The sequence below is a fragment of the Cynocephalus volans genome, chromosome 12 (assembly GCF_027409185.1).
Source record: "Cynocephalus volans isolate mCynVol1 chromosome 12, mCynVol1.pri, whole genome shotgun sequence".
In the NCBI taxonomy this organism is placed as follows: Eukaryota; Metazoa; Chordata; class Mammalia; order Dermoptera; family Cynocephalidae; genus Cynocephalus; species Cynocephalus volans.
In genome coordinates, this window is record NC_084471.1 from 82,316,920 (window position 1) to 82,330,008 (window position 13,089).

At 37.6% G+C, this 13,089-nt stretch overlaps 1 protein-coding gene across 2 annotated transcripts in view; it reads left to right on the plus strand.

The window, feature by feature from the left end:
* The window catches only part of AMN1 (antagonist of mitotic exit network 1 homolog), a 64,412-nt gene that overhangs the window by 13,149 nt on the left and 38,174 nt on the right, over positions 1-13,089 (plus strand). For both annotated transcript variants that reach the window (XM_063075004.1, XM_063075003.1), the window contains exon 2: positions 7,566-7,698. In XM_063075004.1, coding sequence (XP_062931074.1) covers positions 7,582-7,698 — 117 coding nt within the window. In that variant the 5' untranslated portion in view covers positions 7,566-7,581. The remainder of the gene's footprint in view (positions 1-7,565; positions 7,699-13,089) is intronic.

The window sequence follows — 13,089 nt, forward strand, 5'->3', positions numbered from 1 at the left end:
ACAAAACAAGACTCAATACATTAAAAATGATTTTAAACATACAAAGTACGTTTTCTGATCACAGTGGGATGAAATTTGGTATCAATAGCAATGAAATTAGAAAGATTCACAAATATGTGCAAATTAAACATACACTTCTAATAACCAGTAGGTCATGGAAGAAAGTACAAGGGATATTATAAAATATTTTTGAGATGAATGAAAATGAAGACATACTAAAAAATTATACAATGTGTATAGCTAAAGCAACACTAGAGGGAAATTTGTAGCTATAAAATGCCTATAATAAAATATAAGGCAGGCTGGCCAGTTAGCTCACTTGGTAGAGCACAGTGTTGATAACACCAAAGTCAAGGGTTCAGATGCCTGTATGGGCCGGCTGCCAAAAAAAAAAAAGATCTCAAATATATAATCTAATCTTTCACCTCAAGATATTTTTAAAAGAGCAAACTAAATCTAAAGCAAGCAGAAAGAAGAAAATGATAAACATTAGAGCATTAACTAATGAAATAGAGAACAGAAAAACAATAGAGAAAATCAACAAAACCAAAATTTAGTTCTTTGAAGAGATCAACAAAATTGACAAATGTTTAGCTAAGTTGCCCAGAAAATGAGGGCACTGAAATTACTAACTCGGGAATAAAAGAAGAGACATTCCTGACAAACTTACAAATAGAAGGATTTATAATTTCCTTATAGGGAATACTATAAACAACTGTATGCCAATAAATAAGATAATTTAGATGAAATCAATAAAATCCTATGAAGACACAAATTACCAAAACTGACTCAAGAAGAAATAGAAAATGTAAATAAAACTGCAACAAGTAAAGACATTATAATAGTAATTAGAAAGCTACTCACAAAGAAAAGCCCAGATTCAGATGGCTTTATTAGTGGATCATACCAAACATTTAAAGAAGAAAATAATACTAGTTCTTCTCAAACTTCCAAAAAATGGAAGAGGAGGGAACATTTCCCAACTCATTTTATGAGGCCAGTATTATTCTGATACCAAGTAAGATTTATCCCAGGAATGCAAGGTTGGTTGACCATATGAAAATCAAGCAATATAATACACCATATTAATAAAGTAAGGACAAAAACCACATGATCATCTCAGTTGATACAGAATGCAACATCCTTTCATGATAAAAACTCAACAGGCTAGGAATTGAAAGGAACTCTCTTAGCCTGGTAAAAGGCACCTATGAAGACTCCACAACTAACTTCACATTAATGCTAAAAGACTAAGATCAGAAACAAGACAAGGATATCCCTCTTGCAACTTCTGTTTAACGATGTACTGGATGTTTTAGTTAGGACAGTTCAGCAAGAAAATAAAGTAAAAGACGTCCAGATTGGAAACGAAGAAGTAAAACAATCTCTACTAGAAAATGTCATGATCTTGTGTATAGAAGATCTAAGACACCCAAGAAAAAATATTACGACTAATAAATGACTTTATTAAGGTTCCATGATATAAGATCAATATACCAAAATTAATTGCATTTCTATACCTTAGCAATGAATCTGAAAATAAAATTAAGAAAACAATTCCATTCACAATAGTATCGAAAAGAAAAAAAATACTTAAGAATAAATTTTTAAAAGAAGTGAAAAACTTATACTTTGCAAATTATAAAACATTGTTGAAAAAATTAAAGGAGATCTAAATAAATGGAGAGACATTCCATGTTCCACATTGGGAGACTTAATTTTTTAAGGCAGTGTATTAAGTTTGCTAGGGCTACCATAACAAAATACCACAGATTGGATGACTTCAACAACAGAAATTTATTTTCTCATAACTCTGGAGACTATAAGTCCAAGGAGAAGGTGTCAGGCAGCTTTGGTTTCTTCTGAGGCCTTTCTCTTTGACTGGTAAATGGCTACTGTCTTACATTATCCTCACACGGTCTTTCCTCTATTTGTATACATCTATGGTGTCTCTCTGTGTCCAAATTTCCTCTTCTTATAAGGTGAGATTAGATTAGAGTCCATCCTAATGGCCTCGTTTTAACTTAATTCCATCTTTAAAGGCCCTGTCTCCAAATACAGCCATAATGAATAAGGCCATAATGTGAGGTACTGGGGGTTAAAGCTTCAACATCTGAATTTTGAGGGGACACAATTAAGCACATAACAGATAGCAATAGCCTGTAAGTGGAGCTACAGATTTAGCATATCCAGTCAGAATCCCAGCTGGCTTTTTGCAGAAATTGACAAGCTGATCCTAAAATTCATATGGAAATGCAGTAGATCTAGAATACCCAAACACAATCTTGAAAAAGAAGAACAAAGTTGGAGGAGGCTTACATTTCTCTATTTCAAAACTTGCCACAAAGATAAAGTAATCAAGACAGTGTGGTACTAATATATAGACCAATGGAATAGAATTGGGAATTCAGAAACAAACCTTCACATTTATGATCATTGATTTTCAACAAGGATGCCAAACAATTCAATGTGGGAGATAATAGTCTTTTCAACAAATGGTTTTGGGATAACTGGATATCCACATGCAAAAGAATGAAGTTTGACCCCCACCTCACACCACATACAAAATTTAACTTAAAACTGAAAGTGGGCCTAAATGTAAGAGCTAAAACTAAAAAAGTCTTGGAGGACAATATAGGTGTAAATCTTTGTGACCTTGGATTTTGCAGTGGTTTCTTAAAGATGACACCAAAAGGATAAGAACCTAAAGAAAAAAAAATGGCATATTGGCTTATTAACAGTCAAAAATTACAAAGCATGTAGGGAAAAAAATAGCATTAAAGAGACTCAATAGCAAATAGGAGAATTTGGGTACTTTAGAAACTACAGATAATAGAACAATTTGAAAGGTATTGTAAATAAGTATTTCAGAGATGAGTAGAAACAAAGGAAGAAACAGTTATCCTTGAGGGAATATGGATAAAATAACCCAGATTTTAAAAAATTATAAGGCCTAGGAAAGAAAAATATAGTCATTGAAATAACAGTCTAACCCTTGCATGTTTCATAATGGATCATAGACTGGACTTTGACAACATCTACCTACTTATCACTTCTCCCATCCCCCCATATTTACTAACAATTAGGTGGATCTGGGACCTTGGGGTAACCATTAAAGTCATTACTGCAGGTCGGCTGCTTGGAGTACTATTGATAGTAGCCTTAATGAAATGCTATAAGAGACAAATTGAACACATTTGGTTTCAACCTCTGTTGGTCTCATAAATTAGAGTAACTGACAGAGTGACATGGTTATGTCAGTATTTGAGTTCATCCAAGAACATGTTGGCGTCTTGTTGGGAGAGGCAGTCTTCCATGGACCTGCACATTTTTGCTGGGTTTGTAAAAAATGCAAGACCCTGAATGCTTTTTACCTAGGCCATTTCTCAAGGTTGTGTGTATAGCAAGCAAAGTTGAGGGATGAAGTACTGTCTCCCTCTGAAAAAACAGCAGGCTTGCTTCAGATTCCTACAAAAGTGGCAAATCCTCCAAGTCCAGTGTTATTCTCCTGGTATCTTAATCAGTTCGGGCTGCTATAACAAAGTATCATAGAATTGGTGGGTCATAAAAAACAGAAATTTATTTCTCACAGTTCTAGAGGTTGGAAGTCCAAGATCAGGGTGCCAACATGATTGGGTTCTAGTGAGGACTCTCTTCTGGGATGCAGACTGACAGCTCCTCTTTGTGTCCTCACATGGTAGAAGCAGAGCTACAGAGTTCTCTGGAGTCTCTTTTATAAGAGCAGTAATCCCATTCATGAGGGCTCCATGCTCATGACTTAATTACCTCCCAAAGGCCCCACCTCCTAGCACTATCACATTGGAGGTTAGGATTTCAACATATAAATTTTGGGTGGGACACAAACATTCAGTCCAACAGCAAGCATCCATCTAGGCCCACCTACATTACTCCCATGGGACTCTGAGGACATGGGGAACCAACACAAACTCTGGCTACTGCTTTTGTCCTTTTTCTCTGATCCGAGAATCTCAAGTCTTCTGTCAGCTTCCACGAAATGGTAATAGACTAACTTATGTGCTCCTAAGTAGGGTAAAGTCTAAGACCATGCATAATTCTTGACATACAGAAATCAATTCCTGGTGGTTTTTAAGTCAAAAAATAAAAGGTAGAACAATTGGTCAATTTTTTTAGAGGAAAACAAAAGAATATCTTCATGACCTTCAGACAGGGAAGGAGTTTATAAACAGGACAAAAAAAATCATTTGCTGTACAGAAAAACACTGATAAATTGGACTACATTAGAATGTACTTCTCTTCAGAGGATGTGATTAATAGAGTGAAAAGGCAATCCACAGAATGGAGGAATATATTTGCAACATGTATAACAAACAGAAGGCTCACATCCAGAATATAAAAGGAATTCCTACTGTCAGCCCAAAAGAAAAGTGAGCAAGATACAAGAGTAGATACTCCAGGAAAGAGGATATCCAACTGGACAATTAAAAAAATGAAAATGTGACTGGTTAGCTCAGTTGGTTACAGCAGTGTTGGTAACACCAAAATCAGGGGTTCAGATCCCCATACTGGCAAACTGCCAAAAAAAAGAAAAAGTGCTCAAATTAATTAATCAAGGATTGCAATTTAAAACCACATTTCATTGCTACTATACATTCACTTAAATGGCTAAAAATTTTAGAAATTAACAATGCCAGGTGTTTACAGGGATATGGACTACAGGAATGCTCATTCACTGCTGGTAGGATTGTAAATGGGTACAACCACTTTGGAAAACTGTTTGGCATTAAGTTAAACACATGAATACCCTATGAGCCAGCAATTCCACTCCTAGGTATATACTCAGTTGAAACATGGCACACATGGACCAAAAGACATGTCCAAGAATATTCATATTAATATTTTTCATAATAGTAAAAAATTGCAAACAACCCAACTGTATATCAACTGTAGAACAGATAAGTCGTTCAAACAATGGAATATTATGCATTGATGAAAATAGACATGAGCAAACTGAAAATGGAAATGAACAAGCCATAGCTATCTGCAACAATACAGATGACTTTCACAAGCATAATGTTGAGCAAAAGAAACCAAAGAAAGATGATGGAGCAACAATGAAACCAGTCTGAGGGGCTGGCTAGTTAGCTCATTGGTTAGAACACAGTGTTGCTAACACCAAGGTCAAGATTTGTATCCCCATACCAGCCAGCTGCTCAAAATAGAGTAAAATAAAATAAAAACCAATCTGTATAGAATCTAAAGTAAAAACATTGCTATGGATAAAGAGAGACATTACTTAATGATAAAAAGAATATTACAAAAGAAAATATGATTATGCATTTGTAACTAATAACATAGTGTTTTAGAAAGGAAAGTTGTCATAATTACGAGGACAATTGACAAATTCAGTCATGATAAGACACTTAATATACTGATAGTCAACACTGTAACCCAAAAATATGTATAATCAATTATGTTTCAATTAAGAAAGCCAGGCCAGCACCTCAGCCACCAAAAAAAAAAAACAGAAAGAAATAATACCCTACTCTTACATTTTATAAATACAGAAAACAACACTATATATTATTCATGGATATATATATTAGTATTAAAAGTATAATAAAATTACAGACAGGAACCATTTTAGAAACTTCATGGTAGTAGTTGCCTCTGCAAAGGGAGATAAAGAGAATAAGTCCGAGTAGGTGTACAAAGGAGACTTTAATTTTATCTGAAATGTTTTATGTCTTAAGAGAGAGATCTGACACAAATATGATAAAAGAGTAAAAAAAATTTTATGTCTGGAGTACATAGATTTATATTATCCTATTTTAATTTTCTGTATTTTTGAAAATTTTCATTATAAAGAAATTAAAGGAAAAGATTTCAAAATATGAGTGTCATAAAATAAGAATACAACATATTTAGTAGAAAAGTAAGAATAGAAGAATTAAATAATACTATCAAACGTGTATACAAAATATATTTTGTACAGACACATATACATACACAGATATATATATATATACACACATACACAGAGTACATTACATCTGTTAAAGAGGTAAATACATTCTCTGATTATTTAGAACATATATAAAAGCAGTCATGTATTTGACCAAAACAGCTCTTACAAATTTAAGTCAAATAATAACAATATTGGCCAATGATATGTATAGACAATTTACAGAAAATCATGTCGATATAGCCAGCAAGTTCATGAAAAGTTGTTAAATTTATTGGTAATTAGAAAAATACAACATTTAAGAGTAGATGGATATGGAAAACATAGTGCTGAGTGAAAAACTAAACAAAGGATGTGAAGGAAAAGGAACCTCCACATACATATAAATATATGTGTTACAGACTTTCTGGAAAATAATGTGACAACATACGTTGAAAATACTAGAAACAGTGCTCATCACTATGGGAATGACTAAATAAATCATCCACACTGTGAAGTATTATGTAGCTATTAAAGGAGAATTGAATCTATATTTGATGTCTTCAAGGGATTTCATAAGATACTGTTGAATGAAAGAAGGTGTAAAATAAATGTGTATACCGTGATATCATTTTAGGAAACAATGATAGACCCTCCCCACAAAACTTTAAATGTATGTGTGTGTATGTGTAAACAAGCACAGATAAAAATAAGAAAGAATATTCTAGGTTATCATTGGGAACTAAACTAATAGAGGGGGGGAAGGATAGGAGAGGGAAAGTCATAGGCAACAAAAGAGGAAAAGGAAAAATTGCACTAAAAAGATCACAAGTATATGACCACATTCATTCATGAATGTAAAATTTAGTATATGTGATGGTATTTGTAGATAGAAATTAAATAATATTTTTATTTATTTATTTGTTTAAAGTATGAGTTTCTCAGATGTGTGGAATTTTAGGCCACAAATGAGATATGTTGGTTCTATGGGTCTTGGTTGTTGCTTGATCTGATAACTCAATACATATATTTGAATAATATTGGCACTAAGTTTGGTATCTCCATGATTTGTACTATTTGCAGATTCTTGGTGGTTATAGTTCTTTCTCTAGTAATTTCATTATCCACATAAGTTTTTTAAAAAATAAAAGAAGTTTGCTGGATTAACAGATACAACTTTTCAATTAGTGGGCCCAGTTTAATGTTTATTTAGGAATATGTGACTGAAATCTTGGTGGTAACTGTGTCTTGGGGAATTAGACAGACTGATTTAGAAAATCAGAAAAACATTCCTTTTGATCATTTTAAATGCTTTTTTTTTTTTGGTGGCTGGCTAGTATGGGGATCAGAACCCTTGACCTTGGTGTCATAACACTGCTCTAACCAACTGAGCTAACTGGCCAGCCCTCATTTAAAGTGTATTTTGATAAATGAGGTATGCTGAGAAGAAGTGTAGAGGAAGCGCATCTTGTCCATAAGTTAGCATAGACTAAGCTTTTGAACCTTACTGAGTTGAAATTGTAAATATTAATATAAAATGTACACATTGTTTTATGAAAGAGCTAAGTGTTAACAAACAGCATTAAGTGTTAGGAATCAGTACAGGCACCGTGTGATTTACTATATTGTATTTATATTTCAGATGTCTTTGGTGCTTCATGAAGAATATTTCCAGATATATCACAGACATTAAGCCTTTGCCTCCCAACATAAAAGATAGACTGATTAAAATAATGAGCATTCAGGGGCGGATAACAGATTCAAATATAAGTGAGGTAAGTGTATGTATACCTGTAAAGCAAGCATATTATATTTTACTACTTAGATATGGTTTCAGAGTTTTGGAACAATGGTATATGGTAGAATTAGTAATCATTTTTAAATGCTATAAAGCATCAGGGTTGGGTTTTTTTTTTTTTCTCCTGATAACCAAAATGTCTATATGCAATACTTTCTAAAAAGTCTTCTCACACCAGTCTCAGTTATTTCCTTTGCCTTCATGGTACCAGCACCCTTGATCTCCATGTTTTCAAAAAGTGTAAGACTTTTTGGTCAAGACTTACAATAATACGTTATAACATCAAGGTCAAGGGTTCAGATCCTCATACTGGCCAGCTGCCAAAAAAAAGAAGAAAAGAAATATATGCTACACCATGATCCCAGTACACAAACTACACTTAGGTGTAACAATACTGTGTACAGTACACTTTGATATTTTATATTTCATTTTATTCTGTTTTCTCTTACTTCCTTTTTAAATATGTTAATCATAACCAAATAAATTGATTTTTTAATCCACTCATGGATAAATACCAGCAGTTAAAAATCACTCTTCTAAACTAGTCCCTTCTTCTGGATACCTCACTCCTTCCTGCTGATTTATATTTACTTCCCTTCCCTACAACTAAGCTAACTTTCTTCAGGACACCTGTGCCTTTCATTGGCTTTTCCACAAGGCAGTAAGTATAGCAAATCCATCCAACCTGAATTAAAATTCCAGCTTTGCCACTTTTTCTGACATGGAGCCTCAGTTCTCTGAACTATAAAATGGGAGGTAAAAGTAATTACGAGGAGGGGTTTTATGAGGACTATTTCCAAGTGGCTAATACATGGCTTTGGAAAATCATGTGAGCTTGAAATTGAGAGAACAGCTGAGCCAGTTCTCTGAGCAAAGAACAGATGAGAAATTGAGCTAATGGAAGGGAGGTGGCCCAGTGTTGAGAGACTATTGTTAGAAGCAGTGGGAGGTGGTTTTCTTTCTTAATTGAAAGAGAGGGTTCATGCATTTTTGTTATTTTTTGTTTTTGGGTTTTTTGGTGGCTGACAAGTACAGGGATTAACCCATGGTGTTATCAGCACCATGCTCTAACCCACTGAGCTAACCAGCCAGCTCCATACTTTTTACATTTACTAAATAGTTTATTAATTTTGTGAAAGTCAAGTTGTGTGAAAACTATCCTTTTGTTCTACTCTTTCAGTGTGTCAAAACATAATTCTAAAAATGTTAAAAGCATAATTCTCACACAAATAAAAAGCATGTGCCAAAGTTTTAAATAATTGATTAATAAAAGAACCAGCAGGAATACAGAACAAGTTCAAAAGAATATTTGAGAAACTGATATCTACACACACACAGACACAACACACACAGACAAATGAAGCTGGAATAAATTTACTAAATTAGATACAAAATTGTATAATGTATAATGTATTGGAAAATAAAACTAACCATCTAGGCTCTCTTTTCTACTGAACAGAAATCTTTGCACCTCTATAGAAAAAAAAGCATTTGCATTTAATCAGTTTTCTTTATATATATACTTAAATTTATTTTATTTATTGAATCAAAATTGATTATACATATTTTGGGGGTTCAACATTGAGATATGTTGATCAAATCAATATTACTAGCATATATATTGTTACAAATTGTAATTATTCTTTATGCCCCTTTGTCCAATCTCTCCCATCCCCCTCTCCCACCCCCCTCCCCCCTCTAATTACCCTAGATTTCTTCTCTCCTTATGATAGAATAATGGTTACTCTGTTGATTTGTTGCCTAGATGATCTGTCCAATGCTAAGAGGTGTGATCAGGTTCCCCAGTATTATCATGGAGCAGATGCTTCTTCTGTCACTCTGAAATGGGCTTGGTGGAGAGAGACATCTCTTCTTTTCTTTATCTCTGCTGGTGACTCTCCTTGTGTGAACGCACTCTAGTGGTTGGTGGGCCATCTGCGTGGTGGTTGTGGTGTCTAGCCGCTTTCACAGCAGCCATGGTAATTGTGGTGGCTGTGGTGGGCCACCCACATGGAGGTGATGTTTTTGGCATGCTCCTTAGCACTAGCGGTGTGCCTGGTTATGGGGTGTATCTGGTCCCCTTCTCCATGCCCCAGGTCCCCAGGTGGGCCCTGAGGTGCTGGTGCGGTGTGCCTGGTTATAGGAGGGGGTTCCGGTCCCCTTCTCCATGCCCCAGGTCACTGGGTGGGCCCCGAGGCACTGGTGTGGTATGCCTGATTGTGAGGTGGGGGTCTGGTCCCCTTCTCCATGCCCTGGGCCCCCAGGTGGAGTCCCAAGGCACTGGTGGTGTGCTTGAATGTGGGAGTGGGGTCTCGTCACCTTCTTAATGCCTTGGGACTCCAGGTGGGCCCTGAGGCACTGGCATGGTGTGCCTGGTTGTGGGAGCGGGGTCCAGTCCCCTTCTCCATCCCTCGGGTCCCTGGGTGGGCCCTGAGGCACTGATGTGGTGTGCCTGGATGTGGGAGTGGGGTCTGGTCCCTCACTCCAAGCCTCCAGTTCCCAGGCAGGCCCCAAGGTGCTAGTGGTGTGCCTGGGCTGGAATTAATTTTTTGTCCTTTGCTTACTTCTAAAACGGGGGAACTTCCTGTGGAAACCAATACTTGTGCTGTGTTGAGGTAAATTGCTGCTTTGCTGCTATTTCCCTAGGGAAAGCTTTTTGTGCAGCTCAGGTTTTAATGGTTGACCTTATAGGTACTTCTGGCTCTCCAGAGACCTGGTGGATCTGTGTTGTATAGAAACTCTGTTCTGGGCCTGAGTTTTTTCATCAAACTGTACCCTGTGCAATTCTGCATTCCCGACCAGTCTCCTCTGAGTGGTCCTGCCCTGATTGGGGGGTGGATCAGCTGTCTTTGCTGTGTCTCAATGTTCTCCCAGTGGGCCCATCTCCTCTACTGCCTGTGCTCCAAACACTTCCCATGGGATGGGCCTTGCGCTGTTCCCTTGCTATGACTTGCCAGCCTCTGAATGGCTCCCGTTTTTCAGTTGTTCTGGCTCCTTGCCCCTGCATGGGCCCTCTTCTCCTCTGCTGCCTCCAAGCAACTCCATCCGAAGGGCACAGCTGCAGCTTTTGCTGGCTCCTGCTCCATGCGCTCAGCAGTTCCAGCCTAGAAGCACCCACGGCACAAAATGCTCAAAGCAGTTTTTTATTTCTCTCATTGTGGTTTCTCCTGCCTTCATGCACTCCATAGGTCTCTCCTCCTCTTCCCCTGAGCTCCAGTGGCCCCAGCTTGGCTGATGTTACATTTTTTATAGTTGTAAATTGGTTGATTTGTGGGAGAGAGTGATGCTGGGGATGGTCTAGTCCACCATCTTGACCGGAGCTCTTAATCAGTTTTCTACAAGTTAACCCCTCACTTTACAGAACTGTAAAATAATTAGGATCTCTGCTTCAATTAATAGTAAATAGGAGATCAAACTTGACCATCAGGTGGTCTTATGGGTTGAATTGTGTCCTCCATCCAAAAATATGTCCAAGTTCTAACTTCTAGTATGTTAGAATGTGATCTTATTTTGAAATAGGGTCACTGTAGATATAATTAGTTAAGATGAGGTATTACTGGAGTAGTGTGGGCCCCTAGTCCAATATGAGTGGTGTCCTTATTAAAAGATGGCCACGAGAAGACAGAGATACTGGGAGAATACCATGTGAAGGTGGAGGCAAGTCTGGAGTGATACATCTACAAGTCAAGAAATGCCAGGGATTGCTGGTTATTACCAGAAGCTGATAAAAGAGGCATGGAACAGATGAGCCCTCAGAAGGAAACTACCCTGCCAAAACACCTTGGTTTCAGACTTCTACCCTCCACAACTGTGAGAGAATAAATTTCTGTTGTTTTAAGCCACTCAGTTAGTGGTACCTTGCTATGGCAGCCCTAGCAGGCTTCTTAGACAGTGTTCTAGTGTGATACTTGCTGTAGATTGAATGTCCTGCCCCCAAACTCATTGAAGCTTAATCCCCACTGTATCTTTGAGGATGGTAAATCCTATGATGGTAATTGAAAGGTGGGGCCTTGAAGAGGGGATTAGATTGTGAGGACTATCCCCTAGTGAATGGATTAATAATGGTCATGGGCATGGTTATGAGGGCTTTAAAAGGAAAGCACATGAAAGTCTCTCTCTCTGTGTGCTCCACCATTCTGCCATGTGAGATTCCTGGGTCACTGTTACCACCACCAGGGCCTTCATCAAATGTGTTCCCTGGACTTTGGACTTCCCAGTCTCTGAAACTGTAAGCAATGAGTATTGTTTCTTTATAAAATTACCCAGTTCCAGGTATTGTGTTATAAGCAACAGAAATGGACTAATGTAGAAAATTGGTACTAGAGAAGTAGGGTGTTTCTTATAACAAATACTTGAAAATGTGGAAGCAGCCTTGGGGAGATGGGTGTTGGGAAAAGGCTGGAAGAATTTGAAGGAAGAGTCTAGGAAAAGCCTAGATGCTGGTGAGGAAAGTTTGGATCATCTTAGAGAATAGTTAAGTGGTGGCAACCACAATGCTGATATAAGTATGGACAGTAAAGGCAATTCTAAGGAGGTTTCAGATAGAAATAAGAAGTTTATTGGAATCTGGGGCAAAGATCACCCTTGCTATGAACTTGCAAAGAACTTTGCATTTTGTTCATGCTCAAAAGTTTTGTGGAAAGTGGATCTTTAGGTGCTGACCCAGGATATTTGGCAGAAGAAATTTCTAAGCAGCAGAGCATTAAGGAAGCTATGTGGCTTCTTGCAACAGCCTGTGCTGAGTTATGGCAGAAAAGTCACGACATAAAGCCAGAATTGGTAAGTTGACAAGAAAGCAGAGGGCAAAAAATTGGAAAACTTTCAGCCTGGCCATGAAAGCAAGGGCGCAGCCCAGAGACCGTTTGCTAAAGAGATTGGTACAGAAGAAAGGTATTATGAAGAGAAGGGAAAAAAGACCTTGAAGGCATTTCAGAAATCTTTGAAGCTGCCTCTTCCATTACAGGCCCAGAGGCCTAGGGAAACAGAATGGTCTTGGGGAACAGGACTGAGGCACCCTCCACGGGCTCACTGCCTAGGGCCACTTGGAGAAGCTGTTTCCAGTACAAGCACCCTAGTTGCTTTGGCTGCTTCAGCTATTGCTAAATTGGCCCTGGTGTAGCTGGACCAGTAGCTTCAGAAGATACAAGCCAGAAGCCTTGGCGGCATTCAGGTGGTGTTAGGTCTGCAGGTTCACAGAATGCCAGAGCTGATGAAGGCTTGGGAAACTCTACTCTGATTTCAAAGGATATATGGAAAGCCTAGAGGCCCGGGAAGAGATCTGTCACAGGGGTAGTCACCACAGACAGCCTATGGTAGAGCAATGGCAAGAGGAAATAAGGTCAGAGCTGCAGCAGAAAACACCCACAAG